The following is a 13,545-nucleotide window of genomic DNA, read 5'->3' on the forward strand; positions in this document are numbered from 1 at the left end:
CCATTGGTCGGCCCCCGAGCTCGAGCGAGCGCCCTGGGAGACGACGGGCATCCCTTGGCAACGGCCGGCGCATGGGGGCGGGGTATGCACGGGGGGGGCCGAGGCTGAGCTGAACAGGAAGGAAGGGAAAGGTTTTGTTTGGAAAAGGAACTGAGTCCTGGCTAGAGACGCCGTAGCCCCACTTCCGGCCCAGCCCTCCGGGTTCACACCTCAGCTAAGAAGAGAGGCGGGCCCTAGAAGACCAGCACAGCCTGCCCAAGGGACCAGGGAATGGAATGGGGTGGGCCTGGTTAAGGGCGGGGCTTGCGAGATACGGGGCGGGGCCTGCAGTGGGCGAACCCGGTGGGGCGGGAACTTCTCACGCAAGAACTTGAAAGAGGCGGAACCTCCAAAAGGGGAAAAGCAAATTGAAGGCGGAGAGTAAACGGGTGGGGCTTGGAGGGGGCGGTCCTAATGTGGCTGGGCCAGGGATTGGGTAATGGGAGGGGCCTTCTCTGTTTTTTTTTTTCGTTAAACTCAGTAGTTGGAGAGGGCGGAGCCGCCTTCGTGCTAGAACTAAAGGGGCCGAACAGGAGGCGGGACCTTAGCTGGGTGGGACGGGCTACAGTCAGAGTCCATAACCCAGGTGAGGGCGGGGCAAAGCCAGAGGTCCCGAGTCCTCTGTGCTAGTGAGGTGTATGGGTAGAAACTAGAGGGGCCACTTGGGGTTTCAGCCTCTAGGGCTCGGGCTCTACTCGGGCTCAGGCTCCAGCGTCTCAGTAGCGAAGAAGGAGAGACGCCGGAGCCAGACACGGATCACCTGAAGAGCCGCGGCCAGTGAGACCCCGGGGGACCCCCCCCTGCCCTTGCCCACCCACCCCTAGCGAGGAGCGGGAGAATCCCTCTCTCCTCTCCCCACCCCTAGAATCCTCTCCACTCGGACCCTTGGGATCTTTCTTCTGCTTCCAACCCACAGCATCAGACTCCCGGAACCCTGCGTCTTTCACAACCCCCTATCTTCTACCCTTCCCCACCCTGCAGAAATCCCAGAATCTTGCATTCTGCTAACCCATAACGTCTCTTCTCTGCACATCCTCTCTCCCGAAATCCAGAATCTTCCATTCTTCAGAATCTCCAACATCCTCTCCCCCCCCCCAGTATCTTTTCCCCTCCAGAAATCCCCAGATCTCCATCTTTTACGATTCCCCAGCATCTTCTTCCCCAGAAATTAACAGTTTCCCTTCCCAGAGTTTTCTTGATTCCTCCACCGTTTTTTCCCTACCCTCCTGAGCCACAAAATCTTTTCACAGATCCTATGCCTCACTATGTTCTTCCCCTCACTTACAGATAAAAATTCACTCCACAAAGCTGTCTGAATCCTCTTAGAGCAGCCACATAGCCAATCTTCCTTTCCTCTCCCCAATCTCAGAATCCTATTTTCTCAACAACCACTTAGAATCTTCTTCCCCACAGACTCTCCCAGACTTCTTCCCAAAGGACCCTACCTCAAAAATCTCCCACCCAGACTCCTTTCTTTCCATACAGAGAACTTTTTTCTGCCTTAGAAACAATTCAACAAGCATTAAGCACCTTCATGCTAAGGACTAGGACTTTGGGAAGGGAACAATCATTTTTTATATGATCTGTGCTAAGTATTAGACTTGATCCGCACAATAATTCTGGGAAATAGCACCCAATTTTATAGGACAGAGGTTAAATGACTTGCCTAGGGGCACACAACTAGGATGTGTCAGGAGACTGGATTTGCACTCCCAGGCCCTTATCTACTCTAAAACTCTACTCACTATGCTACCTAGATATCCCTATCTTCAAAGAGCTAATAACATTCTCCTGGGGACATTTTTCCTTTTTAAATCCATTATTTTTAAAGCTTTACAATAAAATGTGATACAGGTACCCCACCACTTACACATGAGGAAACTGAAGCTAAAGGACTCAACTTTAACACTCTGCTATATTTTTAAGCCTGTTGATAAGAGAAAACTACTTCCCCATCCTCTTGCCTTCCAAGAATCTTCCTCTTCCCACCTCCTCTTTCTCCAGACTCCACCAGGATTTTCTTCGTCTTCCCCCACCAAAACCCTCAAATTTCTCCCCACCCTAATCCTCCTATATGCAACCCTCCCAAAATTGTAAAATAACAGAATTTCCAGTTGGAAAGGACTTTAGTCATTTAGCCCAATGGAATCAAACTCAAACAGAAACAGATCCCCACAGGTCTCATATTGCCATAGAAATTCACAAATGAACATTATGTTGTTATTTTTACTTATTTTGTTCAATATTTTTCAATTACATATTAATCTGGTTCAGGCTGTACTCAGGAATTTTACAAATCATGACTTTGATACCTCTCATCTAGTCCAGCTCTTTCAGTTTACAGATGAAGAATCTGAGGACCAAAGAGACTAAGGAGTTTGTCCAAGATCACACAGGTAGAAAATAACAAAGCCAGTATTTAATTCAGGTCTCCGTGGTCCAATTCTATGCTCTTTCTGCTATGCCACACTGATACATCCCTTCTAAATCCCATATCTTCTCTCTCAAACCTGACAGACTTGAGAATCTTCCTTTTCTTTCCTAGATCAATCTCAGATTCCTCATTTCAAACACCTCCTGAATCTTTCTTGCTTTCAAATACCTACAGTCTTCCTTTATCCCTTCTTTTGCCTTTCCCAGCAATCTTCTTCCCATAAAACCTATTCAGAATTCCCTACTTCTCATAGATCATTCTCCAGAATCAACTTCTTCCCTCCCATAAACACCATAAACTTCCTAGAAATCTTTCCCATGTAAAAACTCCCAAAATCATCCTCCCAAATCATTTATATCCTGCCAACTTGGGAATCTTTACACCCCCCCCCCACTCTGGAACAACCCACAGGATATTGTTTTCCTCTATCCTTGTATAGAAAATCTCTCTCTCTCTCTCTCTCTCTCTCTCTCTCTCTCTCTCTCTCTCGTAATTTTTTTTCTTCTTATAAGCCCCTCGGGATCTAATTTCTCCTCAGTTCTTATACTATACACACCCCCATAAATTGCCCACAACCTTTGTTTCCCACAAGATCTCCGCCATTAAGAATTATTTTCTCAAAAAGATTTTTAAAAGAAAAGAAAATGAGAATTATTTACTCTCATAGATGCCTCAAAATTCTTCCTCCTATGCTGTTTCCCTAGAATTCCTCTCACTGTTTCCCCCAATTTTTCTTCATAGCCTTTTACTGGCCTTTGGTATTTTCCTCTTACCCTCAGAGATGTACTCCCCTCTCCATAAATCCACAAAATCAGTCTTCCCTCCCCACGTCTTCCCAAATCTTCCACAGGATCCCCCAAATCTTCTCCATTAATCTTCCTCCTATATATCTATATACCTTATCCCAAAATGTTCTTTTCTCCTCAACCTTTCAGAATCTTTTTTTCTCTCCCTACCAACTCATATATTCTTCCTCACTGATTTCCCTCTCAACTTCTTCAGCTCCATAGATCTTCCACTAACTATGCAGAATCCTCCCCCCAAAACTGACTCTCCCTCAGAATTTTCTATTCTCTTAGAAACTTGAGCCTCCTTATCCTCTCAGATTACCTATCTCCACTGAACCAACACAATCCTTAATCACTATTCCATAAAATTATTCTATTCCCATAGACATGATAGAATCTTTCTTATTCCAGAATCATTCTTCTCTTCCCACAGATACCTGTAGCCAGACCTAGACTCCAACAACATGAGTCAAGAGTCCAAAGTGAACACCAAGGAATCATCTCCTCGGGCACCTTCCAAACCCAGGTGAGAGGGGACGGGACCCTAAGATGTATATGTGTTGGAAAGGTAAGTTGAAAATACTCTAGTAGAACAAAAGTATTAAAAGTATAATGGGAAGGAGGATGCTCAGAGCTCAAATACTTGGGGGATGAGGAAGGGGAAGGGGATTTGTTTCCACAAACAACACCAGGCCTACAGTCCCATAATTCTCTCTTTCTGGGGGCCTTCTAGAATGGTCATACTCTAAAACTCCCCCTTTACTACCTCCAGGAAGTCAGTGCCTGTTTTGGATCCATCAGGGGACAAGTATTATTGGTGGCTCAACACTATGGTGTTCCCAGTCATGTACAACCTCATAATTCTTGTATGCAGGTAAGAAGAAAAAATAAGGGCACAGAAACGCACTTGGCAAAATCTAAGGGTGTGGAAGAAGGGGAAAGGGGGCTTTCTTGTTCTGCTTTTGGGAGATTTGGGAAGGAATAGAGGGGTTTTCACTACTAGATCCTGAAGCCAGGTCCCTCTCAAAATATCCCCTCCTTTATCCCCAGAGCCTGCTTCCCAGACCTCCAGCATGGATACTTGATGGTCTGGCTGGTCCTGGACTATATAAGTGACCTGCTCTACTTAATGGACATTGTTGTGCGCTTCCACACTGGTAAGTGATATCCTAACCTAGGTTCTTCCACTCCCAATGCTTTGATTCCAGTTGATCTATCCTACCAAACCCTCTACTCCTATGACTCAATTCAACAAATATTTATCAAGTACTTACAGTGTATGAAGCCTTGGGACACAAAACTAAGCTCAGACCCCAAAGAATATACATTCCATTGGGGGAACATGCATCTGATAATAAATAACTTGTGGACAGATAATTAAATATAAGACAATTTGAGCAGGGAGAGAACACTAATAATTAGGTGGGTTGAGGATGGCTTCAGTTAGGAAGCAGCACCTCAGCTAAGATATGTGAGAAAGTAAGGATGTAAAGAGGCAGAGTTATAGAGGAAGTACATTCTAACTGTGAGAGATAACCCTACAGAGGCATGGTACTGGGATCATTTATTAAATATTGTAAAAGACTAAAAAGACCCAGAAAAGTCTCCCCATTAATCTCACTGAAGCCTGCTAATCTCTCTATCAACCTTAAAAATTTGTATGAGCCCCACTCTGGCTCTTTGTTGCATTTCCTTTTTTATTTTTACGGTAGAACTCTATTTTTTAAAATCCATTCTGATATTTGCTTCTGTTTTATGGGAAGGTTCATCCCATTCACATTGATAGTTATGATTATTTTCCTGCATCCTATTTTCTCCCCTGTGTATACTTTTGTTCTCTCTTTCCACTCTGTCCCTTCTTAGTAGTATCTTCTCTAACCCCCTCACCCTCTACCTGCCCTACCTTGTATCATCCTTCCTTCCTCCTTTCTCTTATCTCTTTCTCCTAGTGCTCTATCCTCCATTTTATTTCCCCTTTCTCTTCCTATTTTTTATAGGGTAAGATAAATTTCTATACCCAACTGAATGGATTAAGTTATTCCTTTTTTGAGTCAAAGCTGATGAAATAAAGCTTCAGACAATGCTCATCCTCCTCCCTTCTTTCCCTCTTTTGTAATAGGTCTTTTGTGCCTCTTCATTTTATCTAATTTGTCCCATTATACCTCCCCTTTCCTCTTCTCCCAGTACAGTTATTTTTCTATCCATTAATTTCTTCTTCTCATCAGAGTCCATTCACAACCACACCACCCCCTGTCCATGTACTCACCCTCTAACTGCCCCAGTAACAGAGTTCTCAAGAATTATAGATGTCATTTTCCCATCTAGGATTGTAAACAATTTAACCATTAAATAATACATTTTTTTCTCCCTGTTTACCTTTCTGTGTTTTTCTTGAGTCCTGTGTTTGAAAATCAAATTGTCATTTATTTCTATTTTTTTTTCAATAAAAATGATTAAAAATCTCTTACTTCATTGAAGATCTCCTCCCCTGAAAGATGATGTTTAGTTTTGCTGGGTAGTTAATTCTTGGTTATAACCCCAAGTCTTTTGCCTTACAGAATATGATATTCCAAGCCCTCTGATCCTTTATTGTAGAAGCTGCCAGATCCTGGATAATCCTGACTGTTTTTCCTTGATATCTGAATTGTTTTTGTTGGTAGCTTAGAGTATTTTTTCCTTAAGATTATCATTTTTGGAGTTTTGCAATAATGTGGAGGTGAATGATGGATTCTTTCAATGACTATTTCCCCCTCTGGGTTTAATATATGAGGCCAGTTTTCCTTGATTTCTTGAAGGATACCATCCAGGCTCTCTTTTTGGTCATGACCTTCAGGTAGACCAATAATTTTTAAATTGTCTCTCCTGGATCTATTTTCTAGGTCAGCTCTTTTTCCAATGAGGTATTTTCTTCTAGTTTTTCATTTTTTTTTTTAGCTTATTTGACTGATTTTTGATGTCTCATAAAATCGTTAGTTTCCATTTGCCCTTTTTTAATTTGCCATTCTAGTTTTTAATGTGTGATATTCTTCAGTTAGCTTTTGCATCTCTTTTTCTATTTGATTAATTCTACTTTTCAAGTTGTTATTTTCTTCATTGGATTTTTTTTTTTTTTGCATTGGCTTATTGTGTTTTTTAAAGACTTGCCTTTCTTTTCCAAGCTGTTGACTCTCTCTTATATACCTCTTATTTCTTTTCTCATTTTTTCTTCTACCTCTCTTATTTGCTTTTTAAAATCTTTTATGAGAGTATGCAGAATCTCTGCATCATAATTATCCCTTAAACATCCAAATAATTATATGCATTGGTGCTTCCAATTCCCATAGATGTCTTTTAGATTTTTGGTATTGCAAAAACATTTTCCAATAAAAAGACATTTGAATACTTCAAAAAAAATAAAATAAAATCTTTTATGAACACTTCCAAGAAGCTGCTTTGGGCTGGAGACCTCTACAGACATTTTGTCTTCATCTGAGTTGATGTTTTACTCTTCCCTGTCACCATAGTAGCTTTCCATGGTTAAAGTTCTTTTTTGGTTTTTGCTCATTTTCTGCTTTCTATGGTTAAGGTTCTTTTCTGTTTCTTGATTATTTTCTTCCCTTGCCTTTTTGTATTTCCTCTTTTGTGAGTGTTATGGTCGAGCTCTGCTCCTGGGTAAAGGGGATACTGTCCCAAGCTTCCTGTGCACTTCTGAGCCTTGGCTTTGAGCACAGGGGCCCTTTGTGTTTGGTCTTTTTTTCACAGCAGGGAAGAGCTTTTCCTGCTTAATCCAGGAAGCACCCTGGTTTCCCAGAATTTGCCTTGAATTTGAGCTAGGATTGGAGGCCACCCTCTGGTCTGCTTCACCATTGAGCCAGGACTAAGGGTCTCATTTGATGAATGGCTGTGACTAAGACCTTCTCACTGGCTTTCCCAAAGTCTGAGCTGGGCTGAGCATCCCTTTCACCCCAGTGAGATGGGCCTTTCTTGAAGTCCTTCTAATCTGTCTTGAACTGGAGAGTGCTTTCATTCCACCTGGTTTTCAGGTGGTTTTCAGGTGTTTCAGTCCAGAAAGACTGGAACAGCTTCCTGCCTTCACTCCACCATCTTCTCTTTGTTGCAATTCCAATACTGGAACTAACCCTGCTACTCCTTTCTAACCTCAGGGTTCCTGGAACAGGGCATCTTGGTACTGGACAAGGGTCAGATCTCACAGCGCTATGTGCGGACATCAAATTTCTTGTTGGATATATTGTCCCTGTTGCCCACAGACTTGGCATACTTGAGCTTGGGCCCCCATACACCTACCCTGAGGCTCAATCGTTTTCTTCGAGTTCCACGCCTTTTTGAGGCCTTTGACCGAACAGAAACCCGTACAGCATATCCCAATGCCTTCCGAATTGCCAAACTTATGCTCTATATCTTTGTTGTCATCCATTGGAATAGCTGTCTATATTTTGCATTGTCACAATACCTGGGCTTTGGGCGAGATGCCTGGGTATATCCTGACCCAGCACAGCCAGGCTTTGAACGTCTTCGTCGCCAGTACCTCTACAGCTTCTACTTCTCTACCCTCATCCTCACCACTGTAGGTGACACCCCCCTGCCAGCCCGTGAAGAAGAGTACCTTTTTATGGTGGGTGACTTCTTGCTGGCTGTCATGGGCTTTGCCACCATAATGGGTAGCATGAGCTCAGTCATCTACAATATGAACACAGCTGATGCTGCCTTCTACCCTGATCATGCACTTATCAAGAAGTACATGAAGCTGCAGCATGTCAACCGCCGACTGGAGCGTCGAGTCATTGACTGGTGAGGGTCTAGTGCTGAGAGAGTAGAAAGTGTTGGGGCAAGGGGAGGATATTGGCCATGAGGATTCAATGACTATTGTCTTATGGAGAGCACTTGCTTGCTGGAACATGTTCCTTGGAAAAGAGGAAGGCTTTGAAAGATATGAAGTATCTTTTACTGCTTAGAATTCAGCCATAGGAAGAAGGAGGTTAAGAAGGCAGCAATAGCAAGGAGGAGGTACTCAGGGACAGGGAGCAAAGGGTATGTCATTGATTATTGGAAGCATGGTGGTAGGAATATAGGAATATAAAGGGGAAATGGGAGACTAGGAAAGCAGAAGAGGATACAGAGGAAGGAGTGGTAGGACTTCTCATGAAACTGAAGGAAGAGATATCAACCTGGATAACCATTTGTCAGAGAAAGAGAAACAATGTCCTATAGTGGAAAATTCACTGGATTTGGAATTAGAGATGCCTGAGCCTTATTAATTACTTCTAAGATCTTAGAAACAAGGGTAAAGTTGAATATAGAACTGAATAACTATGGATCTCTATTTCTCCATCTGTAAAAACAAGTTGGACTCACGGCTTTTCTAACTCTAAATACCATAATCCTATGATGTTAATGAAGAGATTTTTTATTTAGGAATGACCTAGACTATTTAACCCTTTTATTCTTGAGATTTTGGGATTGTGGGAGTCATTCAAAAAGCACTTATTAAGCATGTATATGTGTCAGACTAAGTACTAGGGATATAAAGACACACAAAAACCAATCTTTATCTTTAGAGAACTCATATTCTAATGGGAATAAAACATGTAAATAATCAGATACATATGAGATATATACAGACTAGATGAAGGGGGACATTAACAGCTGGGAAAACTGGGAAAGGTATTGAAGGAAGCCAAAGTAAAGTAAAAACCAGGGTGAAGAGGCAGAGCCTTCTAGGGATGGGAGACAGATCTTGAATAATAATGATGATTAGAGATGGAGTTTCTTTTTCAAGAAGCTACAGGTAGGTCAGTGTAGCTTGTTGGTAGTTCATGGAAGGAAGGAAGGCGTAAGAAGGTTGGAAAAGTAGAGAAGAGCCAGGTAAGAAGGATGACCCACCAAGCTGATTTTTCTAAAACATAACATCTGATTAATTCCCTCTTCTACTTCCCTGTTCAAGAAACTCTCTTGGCTCCCTATTACCTCCAAATAGTAGTTTAGAACTGGAAGGAATGTAGAAATTATATATACCCAGTTAACATTTGAGCTTCCTGAGGGCCAGAACCTTTTTCACTTTTTTTTGTATTCTAAGTGCTTAGCATAGTCCCTAGCATAGGGTAAATGCTTGATTAATGTTTGTTGCATTTTATAGATGAAGAGCCTCTGGCCTAAGAAGTTGCTACAGATAAATTAATAAAGCCAAAAATGGAACAGAGGCTTCTGATTCCAAATCCATTTCTCCTTCCACCATACTGAGCCTGTCCTGCACAGAGTCCTGGGACTGTTAGATTCCCAGGCTTTGCCATGTGAAAAACCACACATATGCCCAAATACATGTGAATCTTCACTTCTCATGTAAACTCTTCCTAATTAAAGACAAGACTAGGCTTTGCTCCTAGGAGATGTCAAAAGACCTGCACATGGATTAATAGTAATAATAGCTAATGTTGATTTACTTCTTTAAAGTTTTGAAACTGGTCTGCATAAATTATCTCATTGGTTGAAGAAAATTAATTAGTTGTTGACTTGCATAAACAGTAAGGCTTCACAGAAAAGGATTGTTTGAAGGATCTAAGAGTGTTTAAAGAAAAGAATTGGGGGACCTATGATCAGAATCTTCAAATATCTGAAGAGCAGCTGTGTTATAAAAAACAAATCAGATTTGTTCTGCTTGGCAGCCTTAGGAACAGTGGATAGAAGCTGCAAAAAGGCAGATTTAAGTTCCAGGTAAAAAAAAAAATCACACATTTTTGTAAAAGTTAGAGCTAACTCAAATAGAAATGAGCTTCTTGAAAGGTATCAGTTCCTATTGCTGTAGAACTTCCAGGTGAGGTTGGTCACATTACCCCATCTGTAGAAGGGATTCTATTTGTTAGAATAGAAAGGAGCTATTTGTTAGGCCAGCTGAGGTGAGACTATTAGCCTCTATAGTCTGAGATTCTATGATTACTGAAGGAGCTAGGATCTGATGTGGTGCCCATGAAGGAGAAATAATGTTGGGCCAGGCAGAGCATCTAGGATGAAGCAGAGGCAACAAGGTGTGAGTCCCGTGGCAGGGGGAAGAGTCCATCTGCCCATGGCCCACCACCATTTCTGTTACCACTCTAGGTACCAACACCTACAGATTAACAAGAAAATGACAAATGAGGTGGCGATTCTGCAGCACCTGCCTGAGCGCCTGAGGGCTGAGGTGGCTGTATCTGTGCACCTGCCCACCCTTAGTCGTGTGCAAATCTTCCAGAACTGTGAGGCCAGCCTCCTGGAGGAGCTCGTACTGAAGCTACAGCCCCAGACCTATTCACCAGGAGAATACGTGTGCCGGAAGGGCGATATTGGCCGTGAAATGTACATCATCCGAGAGGGCCAGTTGGCCGTGGTGGCTGATGACGGTGTTACTCAGTATGCAGTGCTGGGTGCCGGACTTTACTTCGGGGAGATCAGCATCATAAATATCAAAGGTGGGAAAAGGTGGCTCAAATGACAGCCTAGGAAAGGAAATCCTGATTCCATCTGGGGATAGATCCTGAGTCTAGAAAGACCCCTGGGAAAGACATACCTGGCTTAAAGATGCTGGGTGTATTGGATGGGGATTGGTGAAAAGACCTAAGGAAGGGGCTCTTGATTCAGTAATCTGAAAAGCGGGAGGACCAGTGGTGACCTTGGGAGGGAAGGCAGAAGAGACTGGTCTGTCCTCCAGATATTTTGGAAAATAAAATAGTGTGTAGAAGAGTCTTTCTTTGGGAACAGGATCAGATAAGAATTTTTAATGGATATGGGGGAGGCTGAACCCTGAGGAAAGGATTAGAGGAATTGAGGAGGCTTAATTGTGGGGAAGGGATTTTATCTCCCATCCACCTACTCACAGCTCATTCCTAGGATCACACTATACAACTGTATCCTACTTGCCATTCCATCACAGGGAATATGTCTGGTAACCGTAGGACTGCAAACATCAAGAGTCTGGGTTACTCTGACCTGTTCTGCCTGAGTAAGGAAGACCTTCGAGAAGTGCTGAGTGAGTACCCACAAGCTCAGACTGTCATGGAGGAGAAGGGCCGCGAGATCCTGCTTAAGATGAACAAGCTGGATGTAAATGCAGAAGCAGCTGAAATAGCACTGCAGGAAGCTACGGATAACCGCCTGCGTGGTCTTGATCAGCAGCTAGATGACCTGCAGACCAAGTTTGCCCGCCTGTTGGCTGAACTGGAGTCCAGCGCCCTTAAGATAGCTTATCGTATTGAGCGACTAGAATGGCAGACGCGGGAATGGCCAGCTCCTGAGGAGGTTGGGGAAGGTGCTGATGATGAGGGGGATGGTGGAGAGGAAAAGGCCTCTTAGACTCAAGGTCACACACACACACACACACACACACACACACACATATTCCTTCTTAACTTCAGCTTTAGGATGACCCCCTATGACCCTTGCCTTTGGATGACACAAACCTCAGAGGAGCCCCAGAGATATAGGAAAATGTATCTATAAATATCCTCATGTCTTAACAATTAAACTACAGACAGAGTTACTCTTCTTTGCCCCAAAAGAGGAGAAAGATGAAAAAAAATACACATTCAACTATTCTATGCACTGCCACACACTTAGTTTCCAGTTCACACTCAGTAGCACCGTGAGCCACTGACAATTCTGAAACATGGCTGTGTGCTAACCCACGGATACACACTGAAGCTCCCACACACATTCATGCCAGTCTTCTCAGTCTCTTACAGAGATTATCACAGTCACATGAACACATGTGCCCCAGAACACATTTGCATATGCTTTTTTTCTCCAAAAAGCAAAGTATTTAGAAGAGAATAGCAAAATAAATTACAAGGGAAAGACAAGTAGTGAATCATTCTCAGCCTCCCATACATGAAAACCTGCAGTCTTCCACAGATAGGTTTCTACTATGCAGAAAGAGAAAGTACTTCCATGAAAAGGCCACATATACCCTCCTAAGTAAGTCTTATGCATATGTTTCTCAGTCTGAGAACTCTAACACTCCAGTCAGATGAGACCATCACTAAACTTGCCTTCTAGGAAACCCTAAGCTTTTGTAAAGGTAACAGAAATGGCATTGAATGCATAATGACTATGTTGCATTCCAGTAAAGTATTTCAAACTTTTCAACTGTCTTTGGTGACTCTGGGGACAAAAAAAGGGGCTTTCCTGGAGGGAGGGTATAGAGATGAGGGATAGTATGCCTAGAGGAGGACTCTCCCACTCTTAAGTCTAGAAAGTAGGGAGACGGAGGCATGGAAGCCAGAGGGAATAATAATTTCTCCAGGTAATCTAATCCAGTAGCTAAAGATAGCACAGAATGCAAAACATAGTAAAAGCTGTAGATAAAACATTGGTGTCAAAGTTAGTTGTTCCATCTGTATCCCCTTCACTCCTGACCCTTCTGCCCAAAATTATTCTGTGTCTTGACATTTCCTATCTCAAACCCAGCACAAAGAACTGCCACTTTTGAGGTATGATTTGTGCTGTCACTAGTTCTGACTCTCAACCTCATCTATAAGACTACTGCTGAATACTCAGAAGTTTGTTGGAATTTTAGGGCAAACGGTGTGGGGGATACTCTGTTTAAAAAATATTGAAGTGTTTTTGAGACCAGTGGTTATGATAAAACTATATTACAGTTCTCATGGAGCCTGGATCTATTTGGAAAATCAGCCATTTGCCATGTGCCCGCATGTCACAGGGGTCCTCAAACTAAGGTCCGCAGGCCAGATGCAGCAGCTGAGGATAATTATCCTCCTCACCCAGGACTATGAAGTTTATTTATAGGCCCACAAAATAAAGGTTTTGTTTTTACTATAGTCCAGCCTTCCAACAGTCTGAGGGACAGTGAACTGGCCCCCTATTTAAAAAGTTTGAGGACTCTGACTTCAAATGTTCTTATATCTTAATTTCTCTTAATCTCTTATCTTCTCTTAATTCTCTTTTCTCTTAATTTTAACCCACCTTGTGTTAGCTCCATTCCCTGATCTCTTCTAGAGGTTCTCTCCCTTTGGGGCCTCATCTCTTACCTTTTACTTCCTAGCACATCTTGTTTCTGCTCTACCAATATTTTCCTTGAGGTTTCTTCTGGCTTCTAGCAGAAGAAAAGTATTTTTCTCTCTGATCCCCAAGAACATATTCTCAATGTGAGCTGGCCATAAAGACATTAAAAACTTCTTTGACCTTTACTGAATTCCCTTGCAGTTTCTGGTGTCAGAAAACCCTGTTTATTTCCTGTCCCTTTTCTCCTTTCCCTGAGAATAGGTGCTGAACTTTTAGAATCATAAGTATGTGATTTAG

At 42.6% G+C, this 13,545-nt stretch overlaps 1 protein-coding gene across 3 annotated transcripts; it reads left to right on the plus strand.

Annotated features, from left to right (window-relative positions):
* Window positions 1–101: 101 nt before the first annotated feature.
* Window positions 102–11,974, plus strand: CNGA4 (cyclic nucleotide gated channel subunit alpha 4). Of its 3 annotated transcripts, none has more exons than XM_031962068.1 (7): window positions 102–280; window positions 3,695–3,787; window positions 4,034–4,135; window positions 4,312–4,418; window positions 7,404–8,049; window positions 10,351–10,700; window positions 11,162–11,974. In XM_031962068.1, the coding sequence occupies exons 2-7, from the start codon at window positions 3,726–3,728 to the stop codon at window positions 11,578–11,580; spliced, it is 1,686 nt and encodes a 561-aa protein (XP_031817928.1). In that variant the 5' UTR covers window positions 102–280; window positions 3,695–3,725; the 3' UTR covers window positions 11,581–11,974. The 3 variants fall into 3 exon arrangements, with proteins under 3 accessions (XP_031817928.1, XP_031817929.1, XP_003765370.1); XM_031962069.1 differs by lacking the exon at window positions 102–280 and adding an exon at window positions 322–816; XM_003765322.4 differs by lacking the exon at window positions 102–280 and adding an exon at window positions 849–2,435.
* The last annotated feature ends 1,571 nt before the right edge of the window (window positions 11,975–13,545 follow it).

This window comes from Sarcophilus harrisii, chromosome 3 (genome assembly GCF_902635505.1).
Source record: "Sarcophilus harrisii chromosome 3, mSarHar1.11, whole genome shotgun sequence".
NCBI lineage: Eukaryota > Metazoa > Chordata > Mammalia > Dasyuromorphia > Dasyuridae > Sarcophilus > Sarcophilus harrisii.